Raw genomic sequence first — 26,431 nt, 5'->3', positions numbered from 1 at the left:
ACTCGAGGATCCGTCTCAGCATATGGTTACTAGATGGCCCCATAACACCAGGGGCGCCATGTCTCAGTCCATGCATTGGAACTTCCCTAGCAGTTGCATTCTGGGGGTTGTAGTCCTTGGTCAGTTTAAATGAATAAAATGCCCAGGACTGCAAAGGTGGTGAGAGGGCAGTGGAATCCAGCAATATGGTAACCTTAACCAATCTTTTCAACTCACCCTAATTTGGCGGGTGTCACCATGCCCAGTTCATCCTCATGGCAAGTCCCATCAACCCAATGAATTTTCTCACCAGCTTTGAGAGGAGGACAGAATTCCAAGGCTGGTCCGGGGTGGCAAAGGGACATCTAACTTTCCTTGAGTAATCCACTTTACCATTATGGCACGTAACCAGCATTTGATTCAGTCTGTGGTTCAGTGGATGTATCTACCGGTATGCAGTGATGTTATCAAATAGAAAACAAAGAATGCATTTTTAAATGAACCCAAAAGATCTATTAAAAAATAAAGAATTTTAGAAAACTATATATATGTGGTTGGGAATGGAAATAGTAGTTTTAGGGGTGGGGAAAAATAAAAAGGGGGGGCTTGGGAGATAACCCCCAAAAATATCGAAAAACAAATGTTCTTTTTTTAGATGTTTTTTCTTCATTCAAAATTAATTCTTTGTTTTATCATTCGATACAATCACATCTAACCATATCTCCCCACTGTAGGGTCCCCTGTCTGCTGTCATGGCGATGGATTGGAGTCCCGGCAGCCTTCAGTTCCACTTACCCTTTCATCGTTTGGGTTAGAATTCTGGTAGACCCCTTTAGGCCGCCCTCGTTCTGAGGCAGATAAAATGAGTACCATTGAGTTGGGTAACAACAAACATCTGCTAAGTGCCTAGAGTTCCAAGTTACCCCCTAGTGAAGGTGACCTGTAGGCACTGGTGAGATTATATAGGGAGCAGCATGAGTGCAACAAAGCCCATGTGGGATTTTGTCAAGAGGTGGAATATATCAGTTCAGACATTTCCTGACTGCAACAACCAGGGAACCGTCATCTAACTTGGGGCGTCTGAGGATACGCTGTGTTGAGCCCATTGGAAAATACGCCTTGAATAGTTGCCCTATTAATCAGGGCAGCAAATACACCAACTGTAAGGCATGGTCCTAAAGGAGCATTTTGGAAACTCTAACAGCACTGTGTACATATTCCAGTGAAGTGGCACGAGGGGTGAGCTAAATTACCACAGGCAGAGCGATATACATACAATTCCCAGCAAATTCTGCTTTGCCGGAGTGGATTTCAAAACCGATTTCACCACTTATGGGCAAATTCACTTTTTGGACCCTTTTGGCTTCAGTTGCACTAATATTACGTCCAATTTGGGACCAGACACGTTATGCATCCCCCTACCCCCAATTGCGGTAATATTTGCATGCCCGAAGCAAAACGACCAAATTGCAACATTTTCGGTGGGAAAACAAAATTTCTGATTTCGCTTCAGGGCAAAATGGTAAAGTGGGGTGATTTTGCTCAGGATTGGCAATGCTTGTCACATTGAAATTCGGCCATTTCATCGGACACTACCGGACCTGAAGGGAAAGTACTCTGGGGTCGATTCACAAACAATACTGTTTTAGGCGTAAGTAAGAACACGTCCGACGAATGCCTGCTTGCCACTCCAGGTATACATACACATTGTGGTAACGGTTGGCTACGTTAGATACACAAAGGGGAAGCACTTCAAACCGAATATTAGTGCACTGAAACAGCAACTACTTTTGCCAGTATAACTTTAAGCCGGATCAGATGTAGGAAAAAGGAAATTAAAGAAAAACTTTACCAATGTTTTTTTTCACTTTCTGCAAAGTAACTTCATACTATAAATATCCCACATATTTACAGCACATTTATGTTATTTTTGAACCCCTAACGCAACCTTTAAATACAGAATTCCCCGATTATTTCTCCCCATTACGCTTCGTTCTACTCTTCCTCGTCACAGCACAAAACCCTTTCCTAAAAAATAATTTTTCGAGGAAGGGAGGATGTGGGGGTCATGGCCAGCTGTATCTTCACATATTTTCTGGGAGAACTTCAAACTTTTGTGACTAGACTTGAGTGGACGTGTACCAATTTCCTGTCCACACACCGAATAGCACCACTCCCAGACACTCTATTGGCAATGCCCTCTGTAGTGATAATGTGTTATTTATATAGTGTCTTAATCCAAAGCACATATTTACATACAATATCACCCAACCGAAATTGGTACTCATTTATAAAACTCAGAAAGATTAACGGCTGAGTTGGCCTTGCCGGGATTTGAACTTGTGACCTGCAGAGCACAGTCAAATCGCAGCAACAAGCGTTCAACGCGCTGAGCTGCCAGCCTAGTGAGTGAGGCAGCAGGCTCAAAAGTGTTTGAACAGAAGACTGCCACGGGCAATTACCAAGGTATATGTTAATATAAATCCTTTCCATGTATCACTTCTCAGTGTTACAAACTCATCCTCGGTGCTGTGAATAAGCCCAGGGACCGGTCCTGAACTTCCTGTCGTGTGCCGGGAGTCCCACGCTGCACCTCGCTGACGAGGCCTAATGAAACTGAAACATGCCCGGGTTTGCTTCTCCTCTCATGCAGAAGCTGCTCGGGCTGGACTCACCCTTTTGTAACAGGACCAACCAGGGGTGCTAAATTTACTCATGGGCTGAACCGAGGATAGCTCAGGGGCAACATGCTCACCTTGGAAGCAAGACGACACGGAGCAACAAAGGTTCGATCCCCGGGTCCGCCCTTAGAAACGTCTGGGTATTAAGCATGTTATAAATAACCGATCATATCATAACCTTATGGCTAGATATCCGTGTGTCCCATTTGTACACATAAATACAGACGGAAATCACTGTTTGCTTCAAGTTTAAATCAGGAATGCACGTACCTGAATGAAATCCGATGGGAGCCTAAAAGCAAGGACTTCAAACAGCAATGGGTCTTATTGATACGAGTGATGTGAATACAACAAAAAAAACATACAATAAGTTAGATGAACTGCTTGTACCATAGGCTACTTTAGAGAATACTCTGCCTCAGTTTCAGTTGGGCAATCCTTTGTCGGTAAATCTGCGAAATCACAGCCAAAATTTGTTACCGTTACTGCCACTCGGTCCTGTGAACTTACCATGGGATTCCGAGTGGTGTTATGTCGGTGTTAGTCCCCATTAGCCACCCCACTTCAAGGCCAAACTCGTAGTTTGGCGGTGCAGTAAATGCAGCAGTAATTCCGTTCCCACGCAAACAAGTGGTGGTAACAGAATTACCACCACTTTTTTTACTGCATCACCCAACTTGTAATGAGGCCCAGTGTTTTATTAAAAACAATATAGAGCAGGGTCTCTAGAGATGACCTTTTATGGTTTAATGTCTTTCCATACTGAAATTGCAGGCCTTCCCTGTACAGCCTTTGCCATGCAGCCCTGTGCCTTGGCGGGACTTCTATTCCATCCCGTGCCTGACCTGACACTTCGAAAAGGAGTCCCCCTCCTTCACAACCTCTCGCGTAAAGCCTGCTCCTTAGAGGGGGGCTTCCCCCCTAACCTCCCATCCTAAAGTCTAGCCCCAAACTCTCCCCCGCTGTTCCACCTCCGTACCTGTGCTCTCTCTGCTCCAATCACGTTGAACACTTACCCCTTCCGTCGGGCCCTTCCTGGCTTCTACTCCCTCCTGCAAACCCTTCCACCAAATTTTATAGTGGGGCTGCACTAGTGTGACAATCCAAATCATGGAAGCCGCTAACATCAAATGCTTCCAGACTTGCACAGGCTAATATAAAACAAATAATACTTTAGTTCAGAGGGGATCCAGCCTCTGAAATGCTCCATAGGTTCTTGTTAAAACCAGTCGCTTTATTAGTAACGTGTTAATGAAAGTCAATAAAGATATGTCCCCAAAAGAACCTATAGACAGGTGACGCAAGCAGCCAGTATCAGCCCCACAGAGAAACCATCTATGGGGAAAAGTAGATAGAGAGCCAAATAGTTACAATAGTATATGTCTCTTTCCTTCTGCTAAAGTCTTATACATTATTGTGGCCACGACCACGCCATCACTAAGCATGGCAACTACCGTGTGAGCATACATACCATCCCACTTACAATGAAATGATCACCTAAGGGGGCTTGACACCCCCTGGGTACCTTCACCTGACACCCAGTGGGCTACAGAGGATTCTGGGCACTGGTTTCATGATCAGAAGGCACCCCCTAATCCCAGATCACAGCATGCCAACAAACCTTGAGGGATGAATACGTGGCGATCGCACGCTTTAGCCAACTTCCCTTCACTAAAATCTATGAAGGGGCCCTCTGAACTTCTACGACAGTGAGAGAATCCTACTGGTATTTACACACACGGTTTTCTGCATTTAGGTCATCACGCATAGTATTATGCTGTATAGATGATATGATAGGTTATTTATAACGTGCTTAACACCCAGAGGTTCCTAAGCGCGACCCGGAGATCGAACCTGTGGTGCTCCGTGTCGTCTTGCTTCCAAGACGGGCACGTTGCCCCTGAGGTATCCTCCCGGACTCGGTATGCTAACTTGGTAAGGTGGAAAGAAATCTATGTTATGAAATATCGAGTTCTGATCCGGCACCAAGAAATGTGCTGCTCTTTTAATAATCAAACCAATGTTAATGCTGCTACATTCGTTTCGGCCGGTCCAATGTAAAGCCTGCAGTGGTCTGGTTAAATGTTAGGGTCCATCTTCAAACTATGAAATATTTGCATGCAAGGTGTGTTTACGCTTTGCACTCATACGCGAGAACATTCCTTTTGCATTGCTCAGACACTTCACGGGGAGGTTGTGTTCTTAAGGTAAGCCCGCTTATAATGGCACAGCCTAATACTGGCTGACACCGCTTTGTAGACAAAACTAGATAAGCAATAGTACATTTGTATAAGGAGCTCCCAGCCACAGGTGTGGGCTGCACCACAGCGGGCCAGGAGAAGTGAAAGACATATAGTTCTACTTTGAAGTTCTTGTGATGAGCCACAAACTGAAAGACTACTCTTTAGGTATGACTTCATGTGTGTGTGTAATTCCCACACACATGAAGTGTGTGGGAATTACTATGTTAAAGGTTTGAATGTGTTTGAAAGTGTATTAAAACTTGGGTGAGTTTTGGTCGGATTTTGTTCTCGGAACCTGTCCTGTCGATGCATGTGTTTGCTTTGCTGCTAATAAAACATTTCCCAAGCCTGCATATGTAGTTCGTGTATGCAATGTTGTACTGCTCCACTGAAGAGTAGGAACGCCTGGGTTAGGGGGGGGATTGCGTAGGAAACGCGAGGCCCAGCCATAGGACCCATGAACTCATAAGAAAAACCCTTGAACTGTCTCGCGGCGTTGGATTATTCTGTGAGTGACCTGTGGCAGGACGCACAGAAGAAAGCCACACGCCTCGTCCTGCCACTGTTCCGAAGTCATGGCCTCCAGTTTAGGCCTGCCAATATAAACCAATTACTCAAGCACGGTTGTAGTTAGCCTAAGGTGGCCATATTGCAGCACGCCGCATTTTCTTTTAGTGTAAGGGTAATCCACTGGCATGCAAGAAAAGCTTGAAACGTCAGCTCATTTCGTGTTATTTGTTGGGGTTCCGCTTCTCTCTGAAGCGTCCCCAAAGTAGGCCCTGCTTGCGCTGAAATGATACGCGGGAGCCGGGGTATGCTGCAACCTTCTTTATTGAACACATTGGCGGAACTGCCGAAACCTTCCCCCGTCCCTCCCCTTCCCCTGACGTCACGTCCGGGACGTCATGTCCTTTGGGCCCCAACGAAGGCCCGCCCACACAACGATGTGGACAACCTGACATCTCCCCCCTTTTTAACATGCGAGTTCAGGGGCTCCCCTCTTACCCCATCTCCTCGATGAGTCGTGTTAGCTTCATGCGGCTCCTCTGCGGTCGTTTTGCCTTAATCGGGGTTGGTCCTTCCCTGGTGAGTGCGGCGAGGTGCGCCACGCCTTCTGACTCTTCCCCGTCTCCTTGGTGCGCTTCTTCATGTGGTCTGTCCTCATCGCTGTCTCTGTCCCATGTCCATTGACCTTCTTGAGTCAGTCTGACTCGTTTGAAGTACGAGCTGTTCCTGGTCACCATTGAGCAGTCGTCCCTTTGTGCTGTGACCATGGAGCCCTTCTTGTGCGTCACGACCAGGGGTGTGGGTTCAAAGGTGGCTTCTTCTTTTCGATTCTTGGGTTGCCTGAGCCATACTTCGTCTCCTGGTTGCATTATGTTCTCGCAAGCTCTCCTTTTCCTGTCCGTGATCTCTTTTGTCTTTGCTTTCCTCGCGGTGTCATTTGCTTTCACTTCTTGTTCTAGCGGCGTCAGTTCTTGTGGCCTCAGGTCTTCCGGTAGTCTCGTGGTGATCGGTCTTCGGAACAGCAGGTCTGCTGGGCACACTCCCGTCATGCTGTGGGGCGTGTGCCTGTATTCTCGTAGTAATTGGTTAAGGGCCTGCTCGAATGGCTTGTTTTGCACATGGGCGATTTGGAGGGTCCTCTTTATGTTGGCCATGAACCTTTCGACCATGCCGTTGGCCAGAGGCCATCGGGGTTATACGTCGATGTTGGAACCCCATGTACTTTGCGAATTGCTGGAAGTCTTGACTTATGAACGTGGGACCGTTGTCGGACTTTATGATCTTGGGGATGCCATAGGCAGAGAGCATCCTGTCGAGTGCCGGAATGACGCTCGATGTGGCACTGCTTTCTACTATCTGGGCGTCCGGGTATCTTGAGTGTTCGTCCATAAGTACGACCACGTGTGTCCCGTTGTTCAGTGGTCCGAATAGGTCTACTGCAAGCTCCTCCCACACTTTGTTTGGCAGCGGTGATGACTGTAGTGGGTTTGGGTGTGGTGAGGCGCCACTTGCGCACACACGTGGCAACTTCCCACGACGGTTTCTACCAAGCGATCGAGTTGAGGGAACCAGACTTTCTGGTGAAGGAGGCGCTTTGTGGCGACTACGCCTCGGTGTCCTTCATGCGCTAGGTGCACTATCCTCTCCCGGAGCGTTCTCGGGATGACGACCTTGCATCCCTTTAATATGATGTTGCCTCTACCACAGTCAGCTCTTCCCGGACCTGGTCCAGCCACTTGACGTCTTCCTTCGTAGTTTCCGATTCTCCTCTGGCCTGATGTTTCATGAGGATCGTCTTGTCCGCCTGTAGGCAGTGTCGAGCGATTTGCAGCGCTGGGTCCGCCTCTGATTGTATCGATAGTTCCTGCCACCCTACTGGGAGTGGTTGCATGTGATGTATGATGTAATTTATGTACGCGTCCGCTATGGACGGTTGAGATGCTGTCGTGGACATGGGATGCCGGGAGAGGTAATCCGCTGTGTTTTCTTCCTTCCCTGGCCGGTGCTGTATTTGGAATCTGTAATCCTGCAGGCGTAGGCCCCATCTGGCTATTCTCGGCGGCATCCTGGCCTTCGGGCTGCCGTATATGGTGAGCAGTGCCTGGTGGTCCGTGATGATGGTGAATTCCTTGCCAAACAGGAAGAGATGAAAATATTCGCAGACCTAGACGACCGCGAGGCTCTCTTTTTCTGCCTGTGAGTATGCCTGTTCCGTGGTTGTCAGGCTCCGGCTGGCATATGCTACCACATGTGTGATGTGTGGCTCCATGGGGTCTTTCTGGGTCAATATGGCGCCGAGTCCCACCGGGCTGGCATCCACTATTAGTTCGGTGTCACGGCTGGCATCAAAATATGCCATGTCTTCTGCCTGTGCGATGGCCTTCCTTATCGCCTTGAAAGCTGCTTGACACTCTTTCGACCATATGAATGGCGTGTCCTTCCGGGTGAGTAAGCGCAGGGGGTTACTGACTGTGGCATAGTCTTTCAGGTATCTGGAGCAGTAGCTGGCCAGTCCTAGAAACGACCTTAGGTCTGTGGTGTTCACGGGGGGCGTGGCTGAGTTGAGGGCCTCTACTTTTTCCGGGTCGGGTCTCATGCCTTTATCCGAGAAGATGTGCCCGAAAAACCTCAAAGATCCTTTCGAGAACTCACACTTGGATTTGTTCAAGGTTAGCCCTTCGTCGTCCAGTGCTTGGCATACCCTGTGTAGTGCCAGGTCGTGTTCTTCCTGTGATTTACCATAGACCAGGACGTCGTCCGAATAGTTCAGACAGTTGGGGACGTGTCTGATCACCTTGTGAATCTCCTCCTGAAAGATCTCAGCAGCAGAGGATATGCCGAAGCTGAGTCTTTTATATTGAAACAGGCTGAGATGGGTGACGAATGTGGTGATGTAGCGGGACTCCGGTGCGATTTCAATTTGGTGGTATCCTTTCGTAAGGTCTAACTTGGAGAAAACTCTCGCCCCGTGGAGAAGGTGAATCATGTCCATGATTCTGGGCGCCTGATGCCTTTCCCTTTCAATGGCTGTGTTAGCTTTGCGCATGTCTACGCATAAACGTATGGATCCTTCTGGTGATTTCTTGGGGACGGGGACGATGGGTGATACCCATGGCGTCAGGCCCGACACAGGTTCTATGACGTTCATTTTGATGAGCTTGTCCAACTCTTCTTCCACCTGTCTCTGGATATTGAATGGAATGCCTCAATAATGTTGGGCCACTGGTTTGACCTAAGGATTAATGTGGAGGTATACTTTCCTGTTTTGCAGTTTGCCTAGGCCAGTGAAGAGCTTTGGGAATGAGTTTTCGATTGCGTCCGGTTTTGCAAAATACTAGTGGGCCATCAGCTGGTATAAGATGTGCACTAGTTCCATGTCTACTGCTGTCCAGAAGCTCAATATGCATCCGCTGTTAGCTTCTGTGTCCAAAATGTATAGCGGGACCTTTGCGGAGTGCCCTTTATGTGTGCACCAGGCTGTGATCATGCCTTTGCATGGCAGGGGTGTCGTGGAGCCATAGGGATATATGTCTACTGTGGCTTTTCTAATTCTGGGCCATGTGGTCCGGGACTGATATGTGCTTTCACTGATAATGTTGACCGTCGCTCCGGTGTCTACGAGAAACTTTAATGGGGTGTCGTTCACTTGAAGTGTCAATATGGGGCTGTGTTGGGTGGCCGCAGTGTTGTCCTGTAGGGCCCACACGTATCCTTTCCTCCTTTGATCCTCCTCTGACGATGGGGTGTCACTGCTAGTAGGGGACCTGGTCTCAACATACCTTACGAAACTCCCTCTGTGTGATCGTCTCGTGTCCTCTGACGAGCGTTTATCTTCGCGCGTGTATCAGCTTCTGCGGTCGCTGTCTTCTTTTCTGGCACGCCGCCTTTCATTGTCCACTGCGGGTCTGGGTGGACTCTGGTGGGTGGGCCGACGCCTGTCTTGGTAGCGATGTTTAGGTGGTGTGTGGGTTGGGGCGTTTTTGCACATTGCCCTGTAGTGATCCATTCCCCCACATGCGGCGCACTTTTGACCTACAGCGGGGCATTCCCCTGTGTGTGGGTATTCGTAACCGCATTTATAACATGTGGCTTCGAGGTGTTTGTTGCCTTGATTGGGGTGGGTATACAGTTTGTTGATCGACTCATTGTTTTCACTGTGTTGATGTATGGACACTTTTCCTAGGCTATCTAATTGAGAGTCCACCGCTGCTTCCATGCGGGCCAGCGCTAGGATTTCTTCTAGGGATCGTTGTTTCTGTAGGAGCTGCTTGCGAAAAGGCTGCGAGAGGCACCCGGCGATTACTTGGGACCTGAGTGCCTCTTCATTGGAATATCTGTGGAATTCACAATGTTTCAGTTTGATGCGGAGGCGCATCACGAAATTGTCTATTGACTCCCCTTTTTCCTGTCTTGTTGTGTGGAACATGTGGCGTTCATAGTCTACGTTTGTATGTGGCGCAAAATATTCAGACAGTTTGGCGTGTAGCTCCCCGTACATGACTGTTTCTACTTTCAGCAGCTCCCCCGCAATGTCTCTTACCGCCGGTCCCACTGCCATGAACAGTGTGTTTTTCAATCTTGTGTCGTCTGTCAATCCAATGGCACCTGTGTAGAACTTGAAGTCCCGTAGCCATATATTCCATCTGGGCCCTAGATTAGAGGTATCTCTAATCTCGAAAGGGTTGGGCATGTGCATGACTTGGGATGCTCCTCCCTCCTGGTGTGCATGTTGGCTGTTATCTTGCGCTGTATCAGCATTTCCAGACGGCGCCGCCGCCAATCCCGCCCCTCCCGAGGAGGATGCTGGCGTGGTCGCCGTGTCCGACATGGTTGCGGTGCTGGGCTTGGGCAGCTCTGGCAGCGCTGCTGCTGCGTGTGGGGGACCTTCTTCCTTCACTCACCCTTTTATTACAGTGCGGCTTGTTTTCCTGGCCTGCGCGGCCTCACACCGCTCGTGGGAGGGAGGTCGTGATTTATGATGTGGCACGAGAGGACACGCGCTTATCCCCCGTTCGCGGGTCTCACAGGGCGTGCCTGCGTCCCTCGCGCGGGAGGCAGGGCCACACAGAATCAGCGCTCCCTCGTGCGGCAGAGAGGTGAGCGCGGGGTGCCCTTGTGCTGTTCCTGGGCCTTCGTCAGGCGGGAGGCGGGGCTGTGCAGAATCGCCCGCCGTGCCCGAGGCGCGCCGACGCGCTGTACTGTTCGACCGCAGACCTCGGCACGGCGCCAGCGGGAGTCCGTGCCCGCTCGTCGCCAGTGTTGGGGTTCCGCTTCTCTCTGAAGCGTCCCCAAAGTAGGCCCTGCTTGCGCTGCAATGATACGCGGGAGCCAGGGTATGCTGCAACCTTCTTTATTGAAAACATCGGCGGAACTGCCGAAACCTTCCCCCGTCCCTCCCCTTCCCCTGACGTCGCTTCCGGGACGTCATGTCCTTTGGGCCCCAACAGAGGCCCGCCCACACAACAATGTGGACAACCTGACATTATTCACTTTTCAAAATGTAAACATGTACTTTTATTTTAGGCATGGCCCGTAAAGCTGGAAACAGAAACCCATCACGAAAAATAGACGACCAGCATTCAGTTTTATTCAGATGTGAAAAAGAAACTGCAAACACACAGGCACACAGAAGCACATGATCCAATATGCATAAAAGGATGCTAGCTCTGGGCAACGTGATCGCCTTGGGTCCGCGCATACACACAAACATACAGACAGGAGACGTGAAGAAGCTGACTTGTAGACCTCACGGGAAAGCATACGTAAATACACAGGCTACTCTGTTTCGAACCATCTAGAATACAGATGCATACACCACACAGACAGCACACACAAAACTGTATAGAAATGAAAGACAACCAAGCTTGCATTCTGGAAACAAAACCAAATACACATGAGATGTCAACACAGACTTGTCACAGCACAGACATTCACCCGACACACGGAACACATACAAATGTGCACACTACACACGCGGAACAGACTTTCAGACATATTTGGGAAGCATAAGATGCACAACCACATCAACAATTCGATACATGGAGGAACGACTTCAGACATGATAGAGTTAACATTAAAAAAAAGAATTAAACACAATCATTTGTTTTAAATATTCTATATTTTGCATTGATTTTATAATTAAAGTGAGCGCCATGAATTAGTGTTGTAACAAGAGCTAAGGTTTACTTTGTGGTGCAATTGCTTCGTGTGTATTCCACACATAGTTGATTTAGACTGACTATTTTGTACCTTAGCGTTGGCAAGTTCCACATTTTCAGACTTTACTTTTGGGGTGCCAGCGCAGCACTTTTTCAACTTAGCTCTTTATTTATATCGATTCTTCTTTCTTTTACTTTGGAACAGCTAAAGAAGGTGTGAGGTAGCTTGGTGTGTTGTGCTTTAAAACTCTCCTGGAGACGCCTCACTGTTTCCTGTTTGCCTGTTTCTGCCATTGGCTCTGCTTTGGTCTCATCTTGCTCACCATTTTAGATATACCGTACGTCACTGGATGCGCAGGGCGATGCAGAGGGCTTGTTCGCATTCAAGGGACAGTCTAGCCTTTTCCCACCATGTCTTACTTTTATATTCCAAGAAGACAGGCTGCTCGAGAAATTTATGCTCTCTAGAGGCCTGCCGCAAACGGGCGTGCACGAGACGAGCATACCAGCGAGGAACCCGGAAGTGGGCAGCCTGCCCGAGGCTAACCTTGCTGATAGGAACTTGACTGATAGAAGCACCTGTCTGTACTCGATGGAAACAGGTCTGATGAAAAAGGGCGCCTGGTGGGTGGGCATGGAGGAGAGCTGAACTTTCTCGAATGCTTGTTTTTATGTTAATTTATTTGGATGTTTTGCTAAGCGCCAAGCTCACACCTTGCGGCCACTTGGTAGTGCTAGGATTCAGTGAGTCTGTGGATTGATAGTGAATTGACGCGTCACGAACACATGGTGCCCATTCTCAGCAGAGGATAGCCGGGACACCATTTCACCAAAATGCCAGGGGTAGCGGAAGTGACATCACATGACCCTTGACCTCTGATGACATCACAGGAAGTGATGTCATTTGACCCCACCCCGAAGTGCCATCACAGGAAGCGATGGAACACAGACTTTCACCCCTCGACAAAACAGGAAGTGGCATCACATAGAATTGTTTCTAAGTAAACTACGAAAAATATGGTTACAATATCACTGTAAAGTGATATACATTTCATACAAGAATGGATCACCATATGTATCGTTGATATCAAGGCGTATAGGACCATATTTACCAAATCACTGTGAATGCAATCAGACGTCCAAGGCCAAACAATAATGATGTGTTATTATATAGCACTTACTCTTAAGCGCTTCATATAGAACAAATATACATACAATATCATTCAACCTGTGTTGGTACTCATTTATCAACCTCCGCAGGAGGAAAGGCTGAGTTGACCTTGCTGGGAGTGGAACCTGCAACCTGCAGATCACACACACATTGCAGAAGCCAGCACTCAACCCAATGAGTTATCTTACAGGCTATAGCTATCAGAAAACCAGCCACTCCAGAAACAAAGAGCCACAAAAGCCTCAATAAAAAAAAAAGAATAATAACTTTTTTTTTAGGGGTAGCAAGGGAGACCCCAGGGGTAGCAAGGGAGACATCCCTGGCGGCCCCTAAATGACGTCCATGGGATCACAACGCTATCCCGCTCCCCGATCAGGATACAAAACACCTCATGCATAAACAGAACCATAGAAAAATTTGAATACAGCAAATGTAGTACTGAGCAGCGCCCCTTACAAACCAGACTATGGGCCTCATTACAACTCAGGCGTTAAGGGTTAACGCCACCGTTAACCCTTAACGCCTGATTCTGATTTTAACGCCTGCTTTTAGCAGGCGTTAAAATCCATGGCGCTAACCTGCCATGGTGCTAATTACGCCGCCGTAATTTACGGCGGCGTAATTAGCGCCTTCCTCACTCCCATTATGCCCTATGGGGCAAAAATGGGAATGGGGAAGGGAAAATGGGAAATGGGGATTTACCGCCCCACTCACCTTGGAATGGGGCGGTAAATCCGCCATCCACCATGGTGTAAACGGAGTTTACACCATGGTGGTAAAGTTGGTGCACTTAGCACCAAGGTTGTAATGAGGCCCTATAACTCCAGCCAATAGCATGACTTTGAATACAGATCACCTCTTATGTTTGTGTTTATGTTTAATATTTAAAATGCGCACCTGGTACGGGAGGGCTGATGTGCGCGGACTAACATACGAAAAACAGACAACACAGAAAGACGGAAAAGATCAAGTAGCTTCTTTGCGTACGCAGGTGGGTTTAGATAAAAGGGAGGATGCTTAAGGGAAAAGCAGAGTCTTCAATTACTTCTTAAAGAGTTCTGTGGATGTTATGGTTCTCAATAAAGGCGGAAGGGCATTCAAAGCCATGGGAGTCACTAAGCCAAAGGCCCCAAGCCGTGCCTTATATGTGTTACTATGAGGAACATTGAGAAGATTAGCGTTGTCTGATCTTAATGCCCTGATATTAATTTTGATGATGGTGGCTTCTGTCAAATAAGTTGGAATTTGACCCATAATACATTTATGGGTTATGAGAAGAAGCCTAAAGGACACCCTTACTCTAATCGGGAACCAATGATGACTTCTTCTGGCATCAGAGACATGATCTCTTCTCTGAAGGCCTTTAACCACTCTCACCGCCCCATTTTGGATCACTTGGAGGCGTTGAAAATCTGATTCCGCTATGCTCACTAGCAGACAGCTATGCTCACTAGCAGACAGCTACAGTAATCCAATTTGGACCCTATTATAGCCTTAGCCAGGGTTTCTGAATTTTTTCAGATATGAGAGGGCGCAGGTGGCAAAAAAGTTTGATGAAATATGAGGAAGATGAGATCAGACTATTGACCTGAGCCTTCATATTCAGGTGTTTGTCCATGTAGATACCAAGAGTCTTCACCTTATTCAGAACCTCAATGACACAATTGTCTAGGTTAAACTTCTTATAATCAGAACCCAATTTCCCAAGTTTACTTGCTGAACCAACTAAGAAAAGTTCTGTTTTGGCATTATTTAAGGCCAAGTCACTTGAAACCATCCAATTTTGAATTTTTGAATAGATTTTGTTGGTGTAAGTTTCATCCTCTTGATGAGAACCAGAAATGGGTAGGACAAATTGCGTGTCATCTGCGTAATTCACAAAAATGATCCCTTCCTCTTCCAACATTTGGAAGAAGGGGATCATTAAAATATTATAGAAACACTGCGAGACGCATGTTCCCTGTGGGACCCCATATAAAAGTGTCATGGGGTTTGCTTCTGCCAGCTCACTTGCGACCCTTACTTGTCTTTCATTCAAAAAAGAGGAGAGCCATTGGAATGCCTCAGAGGAAAAATTGGCATTATCCATTAACCTGGTGGACAGAATGGAATGGCCCACCAGGTCAAAGGTTGCTGAGAGATCTAAAATCATGAGAGGAGCAATGTGTCCTTTATCCATGCCTTGTAAAAGATTACATTTGAGGGTGAGAAGGGCAGTCTCTGTTCCATGATAGATACAAAAGCCTGATCGATGTTTGTGAAGAATCTGATTTTGCTCCAAGAATATAGAGATTTGGTTATAGGCGACTCGATCCAAGATCTTTAACAAGAAAGTGGTGTTAGTGATCGGTCTGTAATTGGAGGGTGTAAGTGGGCATAAATTAGGTTTCTTCAAAAGTGGGGTGATCCAGGCATTTTTTATGTTGTTTCACACCCGATTAAGCAGAAAGGACGCATTCACAAATTTAGTGAGTGCCGGGATCAAGATGGGAGAACATTCCTTAATCATAATAGAGGAGCAAGGATCTCCTTTACAGCTTGTGCTCTTAAATTGGTCAATGGTTTTGGCCAATTCATCTTCGGAAATCAGCAGACTCGCATCACCATGTCATATATAATGCACAAAAAGCAGAATCTGGTATGAATACCACCACATCAGCATCGAACAACAGATAGTATACAGGGTGAAATGATTACTATGCAAATAGGACAATAACATCATTGAACAGCAAATTACAAGGCAATCCACACGAAGTGGACAACAGCACCATCCAAGAAATGGCAGAGGGCACGCAGAAGGCTTGGACTGGCCGAGCAATGCCTGGAGGGCTGGCACACAATGCTATTGTGGGCCAGCGTCATGACAAACTGCACTGTGCTGCTGGTAGATTTGCCCCATGTTTCTATTCGCAGCAGACCTTAGCTGAAACGGCCCCTGGCTGACACAGAATTAGGTTGTCACGAAAACTAACACGCTGCCATTTGTGATTGTGGGAGACATTTTTTATTTGTGCCAGTCCTCTTTCAAATACGAGCCCGACCCTGGCACGTGTTATTTACTACAGCCAGTAGTTTGGCATCATCCAATGAGAATAGGCAAGGAAGAAAGCCTCGCAAAAAGAACCGCTGCACCAAATACAGACACGATGCAGCAGGGTCGCTTTATGCAAGCAGGAATACAGGACCCTCAAATAACAGGACACAGTGCACCCGAGGAAAACATGAGCACCTCATCATCCAGCCACAGAAAACAGGCGGCCATCTTGTTTTTGTATCTTCCTGCGTTTCTGTCGTTTTATATGAACTACAGCATTTCCACTAGAAATTAGGTTTGTGCTATGCAAATGCCTAACATAAAATGAATGCAAAATGAAACCCCTCATACAAATAGGGCAATGCCATCCAATAACAGGAACACCTTGCGCAAAGTATACTACGCTATCCAATGCCAGGAAACAAAACATTTGTTCAAACAGGACAAGCCGAAAATACAAAACCTAGGAAATACTGTCTTACACAAACAGCAGCACATGGCAAGCCAAAAACCGGACACGTAGCAAAAAATAGCTCTTACAAAGCAGACGGCAGCACCATCCATTAGGAGATTAGCTCGTGCAGTACAACTAGGACTGAGAGGGAATTCAAACATGGCCGAAGCAACACTCTTAACAAGGGTGCATGACACCTCTTCCAATCCAGATCACAGCACGACCCGTGAAACCCGCACCACCATGCACCAGTAGGAAACGCAATAGAGACCACCTCATACAAACTGGACCACAGCACCATCCAATAATAGGACACAGAGTGAAGAGCAATGTATGCTTAGACGACCAGAGATCATCAGATAATAAAGCACCAGGATTCCAGGGCACACCAAATAACAGGCCAACACCTCCAATGGATAAGGGCACCAGAAATCACCACATAATGAAGCGCACAGAGTTCAGTGCACCTCACACAAACAGTCTGTCACATGCAGTGCTAGGGCGCAAGGTACAGGCCGGACTGCAGCACCATGCAGCAGCACCACACACAATAGAGAGCACCGTCCAGTAATAGGATACATGGTAAAGAGCACCTCATGCAGACAGGCCATCACATCCAGTGCTAGGGGACAAGATAGAGGCCGGACCGCAGCACCATGCAGCAGCGCCACACACAATAGAGAGCACCGTCCAGTAATAGGATACATGGTAAAGAGCACCTCATGCAGACAGGCCATCACATCCAGTGCTAGGGCACAAGATACAGGCCGGACTGCAGCACCATGCAGCAGCACCACACACAATAGAGAGCACCGTCCAGTAATAGGATACATGGTAGAGAGCACCTCATGCAGACAGGCCATCACATCCAGTGCTAGGGCACAAGATACAGGCCGGACTGCAGCACCATGCAGCAGCACCACACACAATAGAGAGCACCGTCCAGTAATAGGATACATGGTAAAGAGCACCTCATGCAGACAGGCCATCACATCCAGTGCTAGGGGACAAGATAGAGGCCGGACCGCAGCACCATGCAGCAGCGCCACACACAATAGAGAGCACCGTCCAGTAATAGGATACATGGTAAAGAGCACCTCATGCAGACAGGCCATCACATCCAGTGCTAGGGCACAAGATACAGGCCGGACTGCAGCACCATGCAGCAGCACCACACACAATAGAGAGCACCGTCCAGTAATAGGATACATGGTAGAGAGCACCTCATGCAGACAGGCCATCACATCCAGTGCTAGGGGACAAGATAGAGGCCGGACCGCAGCACCATGCAGCAGCGCCACACACAATAGAGAGCACCGTCCAGTAATAGGATACATGGTAAAGAGCACCTCATGCAGACAGGCCATCACATCCAGTGCTAGGGGACAAGATAGAGGCCGGACCGCAGCACCATGCAGCAGCGCCACACACAATAGAGAGCACCGTCCAGTAATAGGATACAGGGTAGAGAGCACCTCATGCAGACAGGGCATCACATCCAGTGCTAGGGCACAAGATACAGGCCGGACCACAGCACCATGCAGCAGCACCACACACAATAGAGAGCACCGTCCAGTAATAGGATACAGGGTAGTCAGGCCCACCCCACCACAACGGTAGGACACAATAGAGAGACCATCCTATAATAGTACATAGAGTAAAGAACACCTCATGCATTTATGACCACAAAACCATCTAAAAAAAAAGGGCACTTATGTCTCGACACAGTTGAAAAACGTCAAAGAAAGATGCACTATTCAGGTATTATTAGAGGACCACAAACTAAGGGGGGGGGGTGGGTCATTCAAAGTTGGGCAGATATTTTAATACCGCTGAAGAAATTTACTTGCTCTCACCGTGGCTTGTCTGGAAATCTAGAAATCCGCCCTACTCAAATTTTCCCACCAGCAGAGGTGGTATTCCTGGAATACCTACAGTGCTATTTCGACAATACCACCACCGATGGCGCTAACGTAAATCTTTTTCGAAATATTTTCTTTTTCAGCCATTTTTAGCATCAATGGGAGAAATGGAAGAAATGGATGTGCACTAGTGGCTCATAGCACTACTGTTGATTTTCTTTATGCACAAAAGTGTCAATTCTGGCCCTGTTATGCATTATATGGGTACGGTGGTGAGAGGAGGCAATCAGAGATGCTCACCTTTTTACCCCCTCAACATGGCCATTTGAAAAAACATTTTTCACTCTATCAAAGAGAAGCACCTGTGCAATAAAAAGAGAGGTTTCAACAATTTTAGGCCTGTTTGGATTTATTGCCTCCACCTTCAATGTGGAGGTACAAATAGGTGGGTTTTCTGCAAAAAAGTGTGCCTTAAATACCACAGCCGATATTCCCATGGAATACCACTGATGGTATTTGATCAAACCCTGAACTGGGTAGACAGTAAAATCAACAGTATTTGCCAAATACTGACTTCATTGTTGTCACCCAACTGTGACTGACCCCCTAAGTCTGTGATTGTTTTTTTTATTTTCTTGTCCAGAAAACACTTCTCTTATGTGACCAAAAAAAGACACACATGCAAATCAACACCAGATTCTGGCAGGAGCTGGCTGGCAAATCAATATGGTCTACTGTCTAACTGTTAACAAGGGCAATGGAAGGTGATGTGGGGCAAGGAATGGGCTTGGCGTGATGAGCAACTAAAGGGCCTAAGTGGCAAGCAATTGCTGACTGAGCAATGTGGGCAAGGGAAGGAGGTGTGTGCAAGATAAAGGAAGGAGATTGAATTAATAGTTAAAAGATGGAGAAATAAATGAGAGGTACACATCCAAAACAGAAGGTCAGCAGGTTGACTGTTGGTGAGATAAATGCCTGCATGCCAATGCACCCGATTATTGGCATGGCTAGACCCCCTTTCTTTTTCCATCCAAGTGATGCATGCTTGCTTTATGAGCCAATGTTTCAATTACTACTTCTCTTATATTTTTCAGGTTGCTTTATCAAGTGACTTGGTGCTTTAAAAGTACACAGAAGTGTACAGACTAAGATTATAATATACATTTTCATTTTAATTATAATACCTGTTTCTCAGATGTATTTGCCTCAGGGTACAGATGATTAATAGGTTCCCCCTTGTACATACATTGGTGCGTTCAAAACCATATTTAATGAACACTAGACTAGATTATACCTTGAATAACAACTTTGCAGAAAACCATTTTTTTTTCTTCGAATAACAAAGACGGAATAGAAGATGAAGTCTCTCCTGCTTTCTGAATTGGAAACTGTGGAACCAGGAAGACGGCTCAAATCCCCACATTTCACACTTCATAGATTGTGATCGTGAGCAAATCACTTGTCATCCCTTTGCCTTATTTTCCATAACTATCTGTAGAGAAAGCCTCACTCATATGGGTTTATACTGTATAGTGTTACTCTATACATAATGTAAACAAACGTATGTTAAGCATATCAGCGAGGAGGCAGGATGACAAGTGAGGTTGTTATGATATGGGTGTTAGATAGAGAGGGTGCCCAGGTATGGGTTTTGTGTTGTTATGTGGACTGAGGAAGCAGGAAGCCAGGTCTGGGCCTTTTGCCATGCCAGCTCACGTTTGACTCTGAGAGCAAACCCAGTCCCCCAGGTTCAGCAATGGCTGTGCTCTACCAATGAATTCTCTAGCTTCGCCACCTCTTTACATTGCTCTAAAACTAAAGATGAGATGGGATGGGAGTAGCATGCTGGAAAATTACAAACTGTAACACATTGAAAACTGGTCTCAAATCCCAGCTTTTGCATTTCACTAATTATATTGTCCTAGTACAGTAATCTTACTATGTTTGGTAAGTGGGGGAATTTCCAGGGATTCAGGTCTCTAAGAAACCACAAATATAACCAAATATAGGTTGCATAAAAGGAAAGTACTGCCAATAGTGTCTATTATATATACTTGAGAACGGGAGGAGTAGCAGTTGTTACTGAGTTCCCTTGTACTGGAAATTGGGGCTGCTGCACTGTCGGCTTGGGCCATTGCACTATGGGCCAGAAACCTTAACTTGCCCCCCAGGCCACATGTTGCCAGTCTTCCCCTGGATGCAGAGTAAAGAGCACTGCGTGCAGATATAGCAGAAAAACATCAAATAACAGAGCACAATTCTTCATACTAAGATGACCAAAGATCACCAGTCAATAACAGCATCCAATAACATGACACAGGACCTCATTACGACTTTGCCGGCCCGGAAACAAGGGTGCCAGTAAGCACACCGGCACTCTTGTTTCCGGACTGGCAAATTACAAATTCCCCTGGTGGGTCCGCTGCGCTCGGCAGGTCTGACCCTGCCGGGCGCCGTGGCTACGGTAGGCAGACTCTTCACGGAAGCGCCAGCACCGTTAACAACGGTGCCGGCCCTTCCGTCTCTCCACTCCCATGGGACTGTATGGGAATGGGGAGTTATGAAATCCAGTGCCTGACTGGTGGCACCGGGAAGTCAGACTCCGGTAAAATATTACGAGTCCGGCGGCAACCCACCGGTAGCACCAGCAGGGTTACCGTTGGACTCGTAATGAGGCCCACAGAGTAGAGAACACCTAATATAGGTAGGTCCACAACACCAGCCAGTAAGAGGATACATAGCAAAAAGGATGGGAGTACCAGCCAATTCCAGGGCACAGAGATCTTCATTACAACCTTCGCATATACCAATCTTGTAGTAAGGCATGGCGCAAATATCAAACTGCAGCCTGGATACTGCTGACAGCGTAACCATATACCACTGTCTGGACAAGCATCAGCGCTGTTAGACCTCCACAGTGGTGACTACCATAGTACAAAAGCTGCTCAGTGTAACAAATTATAACATATCCTCCCACGTAAACAGGAACATGGCACCATCCAATTACAGATCCATAATTCAGAACACTTTACGCTAACAAAGCCAGAGCTGACTGGGGAACAGAACCATCTACAATAGGCCCAGCCTCCTGCCTGCTGGAGGCACTAATTACAACTCCACAGGGTTCCGCAGGATCCTCTTTTCACGAACTTCAGCTTCCTCAGTTAGCACTGGGTTTCCCTTCTCGGGCCACTGGACTGAAACTGGACCAACTCGGCCGTAGCCTCAGGAGAAAATGCACTTTGTGGTTCTATGTGGATTTGAAAGAGGACTGTGGTATGACTGGATACCAGGACGCAGAGTAGAACACATTTCATGAGCCGCGACCCCAGCACCCAGGGGTGGAGCCGCCTAAAGGGAACTCTGGAGATGTCTCATTGTGCCTCTGCATATTAGGCCTCTTGTGTGTCTCCCCTAGCTTTCTGGCCCTCGTACCCCCTCTTCCATGCACTCTACCCCCTTCCTTCCATCTCTCCTCATCCCCGCTACACTGTGATGCGTATAACAACTTGTAATCGCTTACAGTAACACATATGCTTTTTTATTTTGTATTGTGAATTTTGTTTAACATTTAAACCGTACACAACCTTTGACAGTGAAAAAAAGAATATATAAAAATTCACATATTATAACTGCATGCAATTCATATCAAAGATTCTTCGACTTGTAACAAATACGCTTTAACATTCAATATTTGGACCCGTTTTTTTCCATTTTGTTTGTTTGTAGGAGAACCCAACCCCCACCAAGCTCTTGCACAGTGTAAAATGGGGTCACTTTGAAAAACATTTCCAGAGCCAGTTTTGGTTCCCAGTCCAGCCCTGCCAACACCACACACTAAGTGACCAAGGAATGACTCATTCACACTGAATCACAACATCTTTCCATAATGTGGCACCGATCACCTCCAGAGGCGTTGCTTGGCTATAGCCAGGGTCTTTTTGTTGTAGCCCCGAATTGAAGCTCAAGGGTTACAACCAAAAGGCTATAGCTAGCCCCGCATTTCGCCAGTCCCGACATTAGCTTGGCCCCAGATCGTTTACAAACCTAACAACACCCCTGATCGCCTCATACACACAGTACCTAGTGACTATCCAGTAACAAGACACATAGCACCTTATGGAAAACAGGATACAGAAGTTGAAAGCACATCGAACAATCAAAACCACAGCACCCCTGCAAAAAAGGGCACTGGGCACCTCGTACCAACAACATGATCTCCCCATTCAGTCGCGGGACACAGATCACTGCGGACGAACAAGACCACAACACCATGCACTAACAGAACACAGAACATCTCAGGCACACAACACCACAACACCATGCACTAACAGAACACAGAACATCTCAGGCACACAACAGCATGGAATAACAGAACACAGAGCACCTCGGGCACATAGGACTACAACACCAGGCAATAACAGAACACAGAGCACAGTGGGCACATAGGACCACAACACCAGCAATAACAGAACACAGAACATCTCAGGCACACAACACCACAACACCATGAACTAACAGAACACAGAACATCTCAGGCACACAACACCATGGAATAACAGAACACAGAGCACCTCGGGCACATAGGACTACAACACCAGGCAATAACAGAACACAGAGCACCGTGGGCACATAGGACCACAACACCAGCAATAACAGAACACAGAACATCTCAGGCACACAACACCACAACACCATGCACTAACAGAACACAGAACATCTCAGGCACACAACACCATGCACTAAAAGAACACAGAACATCTCAGGTACACAACACCACAACACCATGCACTAACAGAACACAGAACATCTCAGGCACACAACACCATGGAATAACAGAACACAGAGCACCTCGGGCACATAGGACTACAACACCAGGCAATAACAGAACACAGAGCACCGTGGGCACATAGGACCACAACACCAGCAATAACACAACACAGAACATCTCGGGTACATAGGACCAATACACCATGCAACAACAGAACACAGAGCACCTGAGACACATTGGAACACAACTCCGGGCAATAACGCAACACAGAACATCTCAGGTACATAGGACCACAACACCGTGCAGTAAGAACAAGGGGCACCCTGGGCACAGCCCATAGGACCACAACACCATGCAATAAAAGAACACAGAGCACCTCGGGCACATAGGACTACAACACCAGGCAATAACACAACATAGAACATCTCGGGTACATAGGACCACACCACCATTCAATAACAGAACACAGAGCACTGTGGGCATATCGGACCAACACACCATGCAGTAACAGAGCACAGAACAATTTGGACACATAGGGCCACAACACCATGCAATAACAGAATACAGAGCACCTGAGACACATTGGAACACAGCTCCGGGCAATAACACAACACAGAACATCTCAGGTACATAGGTCCACACCACCGTGCAGCAAGAACAAGAAGCACCCTGGGCACAGCCCATAGGACCACAACAACATGCAATAAAAGAACACAGAGCACCTCGGGGATATAAGACCACAACACAAGGCAATAACACAACACAGAACATCTCGGGTACATAGGACCAATACACCATGCAATAACAGAACACAGAAAACCTGAGACACATTGGAACACAACTCTGGGCAATAACACAACACAGAACATCTCAGGTACATAGGACCACAATACCATGCAGTAACAGAGCACCTTGGAGACAGCACATAGGACCACAACACCATGCAATACAAGAACAAAGAGCACCTCAGGCACTTAGGATCACAACACCATGCAATGACAGAACATAGAACATCTTGGGTGCAAAGGACCACAACCCCATGCAATAACAGAACACAGAGCAGCTCAGGCACATAGGACCACAAAACCATGCAATAACACAACACAGAACTTATCGGGTACATAGGACCACAACGCCATGCAATAACAGAACACAGAGCACCGTGGGCACATAGGACCAACTCACCATGCAGTAACAGAGCACAGAACAATTTGGACACATAGGGCCACAGCATCAGGCTATAACAGAATACAGAGCACCTGAGACACATTGGAACACAACTCCGGGCAATAACACAACACAGAACATCTCAGGTACATAGGACCACACCACCGTGCAGTAAGAACAAGGAGCACCCTGGGCACAGCCCATAGGACCACAACAACATGCAATAAAAGAACACAGAGCACCTCGGGCACATAAGACCACAACACAAGGCAATAACACAACACAGAACATCTCGGGTACATAGGACCAATACACCATGCAATAACAGAACACAGAAAACCTGAGACACATTGGAACACAACTCCAGGCAATAGCACAACACAGAACATCTCAGGTACATAGGACCACAACACCGTGCAGTAACAGAATACAGAGCACCTGAGACACATTGGAACGCAACTCTGGGCAATAACACAGCACAGAACATCTCAGGTACATAGGACCACAATACCATGCAGTAACAGAGCACCTTGGGCACAGCACATAGGACCACAACACCATGCAATACAAGAACCAAGAGCACCTCAGACACTTAGGATCATAACACCATGCAATGACAGAACACGGACATCTTGGGTGCAAAGGACCACAACCCCATGCAATAACAGAACACAGAGCAGCTCAGGCACATAGGACCACAAAACCATGCAATAACACAACACAGAACATCTCGGGTACATAGGACCACAACGCAATGCAATAACACAACACAGAACATCTCGGGTACATAGGACCACAACACCATTCAATAACAGAACACAGAGCACCGTGGGCACATAAGATCAACACACCATGCAGTAACAGAGCACAGAGCAATTTGGACACATAGGACCACAACACCATGCAATAACAGAATACAGAGCACATGAGGCACATTGGAACACAACTCTGGGCAATAACACAACACAGAACATCTCAGGTACATAGGACCACAACACCATGCAATACAAGAACCAAGAGCACCTCAGGCACTTAGGATCACAGCACCAGGCAGTAACACAACACAGAACATCTTCGGTGCAAAGGACCACAACCCCATGCAATAACAGAACACAGAGCACCTCGGGCACATAGGACCACAAAACCATGCAATAAGTGAACACAGAGCATAGTGGGCACATAGGACCACACCACCATGCTGTAACAGAACACACAGCACCTTGGACACATTATGACAGCACACCAAGCAATATCAGAACACATAACAAATCAGGCACAAGGACCAGAACATCATGCAGTAACAGAACAGGGGGTTCGTTTAATAACAGAAAATGTGCAGCATAGACCCTCAACAGCCAACATATGGAGATGATGTGAAACACTTCCAGCCCGCCCACGCTATTGAATCCAAGCAAACACCTTGTTGGACAGGTGTAGGACCCCAGACCCTTTTCAGTTGAAACCCAAGAAGTTGCCATCAGCCTTAACATGAGATTGACGACTGCTGAGCTGACTATCCATTCCAAGGACCGTCACACCCCTTACGACATCCTGGCAACCGGTATTTACATCCTACCACCCTGTTCCACTCCCACAGCCACTCTCGGCACTGTTACCTGTACCCGGTAACTGTAAATGTTAACTATTTCCTGCTACCCTGAGCAGCATGCCGTAATACGTGCATTGCTGTACTTGACACGCCCCCCCCCCCCAAAACATGTAACCACCTGTAGACCCTACCGAAGTACAGCCGCCATTTGCTTCCCGAAGCTGGATTCGCATTCAATAAATACCCCCAATAAAATAAAATGATGGTCAGGAGAAGCGCAAGGCCTTCATGGTGGATGCTGTGCTCACAGTCCAAAGTACCCCATGAGGAGTTGGAATTGAGAGGGCAATGGCGGGTGGGCTGGGGCAAGGGGGGTGTACTTGCCCATTCTGCTGGTCCTCCAGCGGGATGGTCTCCTCGTGGTCGGAGCTGTTGCGCCGGCTGCACAGGCTAATGGAGAAGGGCTTGGGCATGTCTTTGCTCTCGCTGGCGGCGTTCCCCATCCTGTGCGTGCAGCGTGCTTCCTGCGCAAGGAGCCCTGTCCCACTCCTCCTGGCGGGACGGCAATCTTAAGTGCAAAGGCGGCGACAGGAACTGGGCTTTCCTCTCTGGAAGGAAGCCTGCCATGGGGGCCTTGCTCCCCCATTGTGGGCCGCGCCTGCCTTCCTATGAATGACTGGGAAGGCCAGGTTCCCTTCTGACTGGCATTCAGGCGCCACGGCAAGGTTTCTTCTTAGCCCCAGCCCGAGCTAGGCTCTAAACTTAACATCAGTTCCCCCGAGCCAGAAAGAAACTCTACTCCTGACACTCCTGGGCTGAATGGAAACCCAACTGGCAAACTGCTGGGTGGCAGGT

At 47.5% G+C, this 26,431-nt stretch overlaps 1 protein-coding gene across 2 annotated transcripts in view; it reads right to left on the bottom strand.

Annotated features, from left to right (window-relative positions):
* The window catches only part of NOS3 (nitric oxide synthase 3), a 937,759-nt gene extending 911,631 nt beyond the window's left edge, over nt 1-26,128 (bottom strand). For both annotated transcript variants that reach the window (XM_069645958.1, XM_069645960.1), the window contains exon 1: nt 25,961-26,128. In XM_069645958.1, coding sequence (XP_069502059.1) covers nt 25,961-26,079 — 119 coding nt within the window. In that variant the 5' untranslated portion in view covers nt 26,080-26,128. The remainder of the gene's footprint in view (nt 1-25,960) is intronic.
* Between the last annotated feature and the right edge of the window lie 303 nt (nt 26,129-26,431).

This window comes from Ambystoma mexicanum, chromosome 2p, assembly GCF_040938575.1.
Source record: "Ambystoma mexicanum isolate Mex_15411 chromosome 2p, UKY_AmexF1_1, whole genome shotgun sequence".
In the NCBI taxonomy this organism is placed as follows: Eukaryota; Metazoa; Chordata; class Amphibia; order Caudata; family Ambystomatidae; genus Ambystoma; species Ambystoma mexicanum.
The sequence above is the reverse complement of the archived record's forward strand: the minus strand, read 5'-3'. Positions and strand labels throughout refer to the sequence as shown.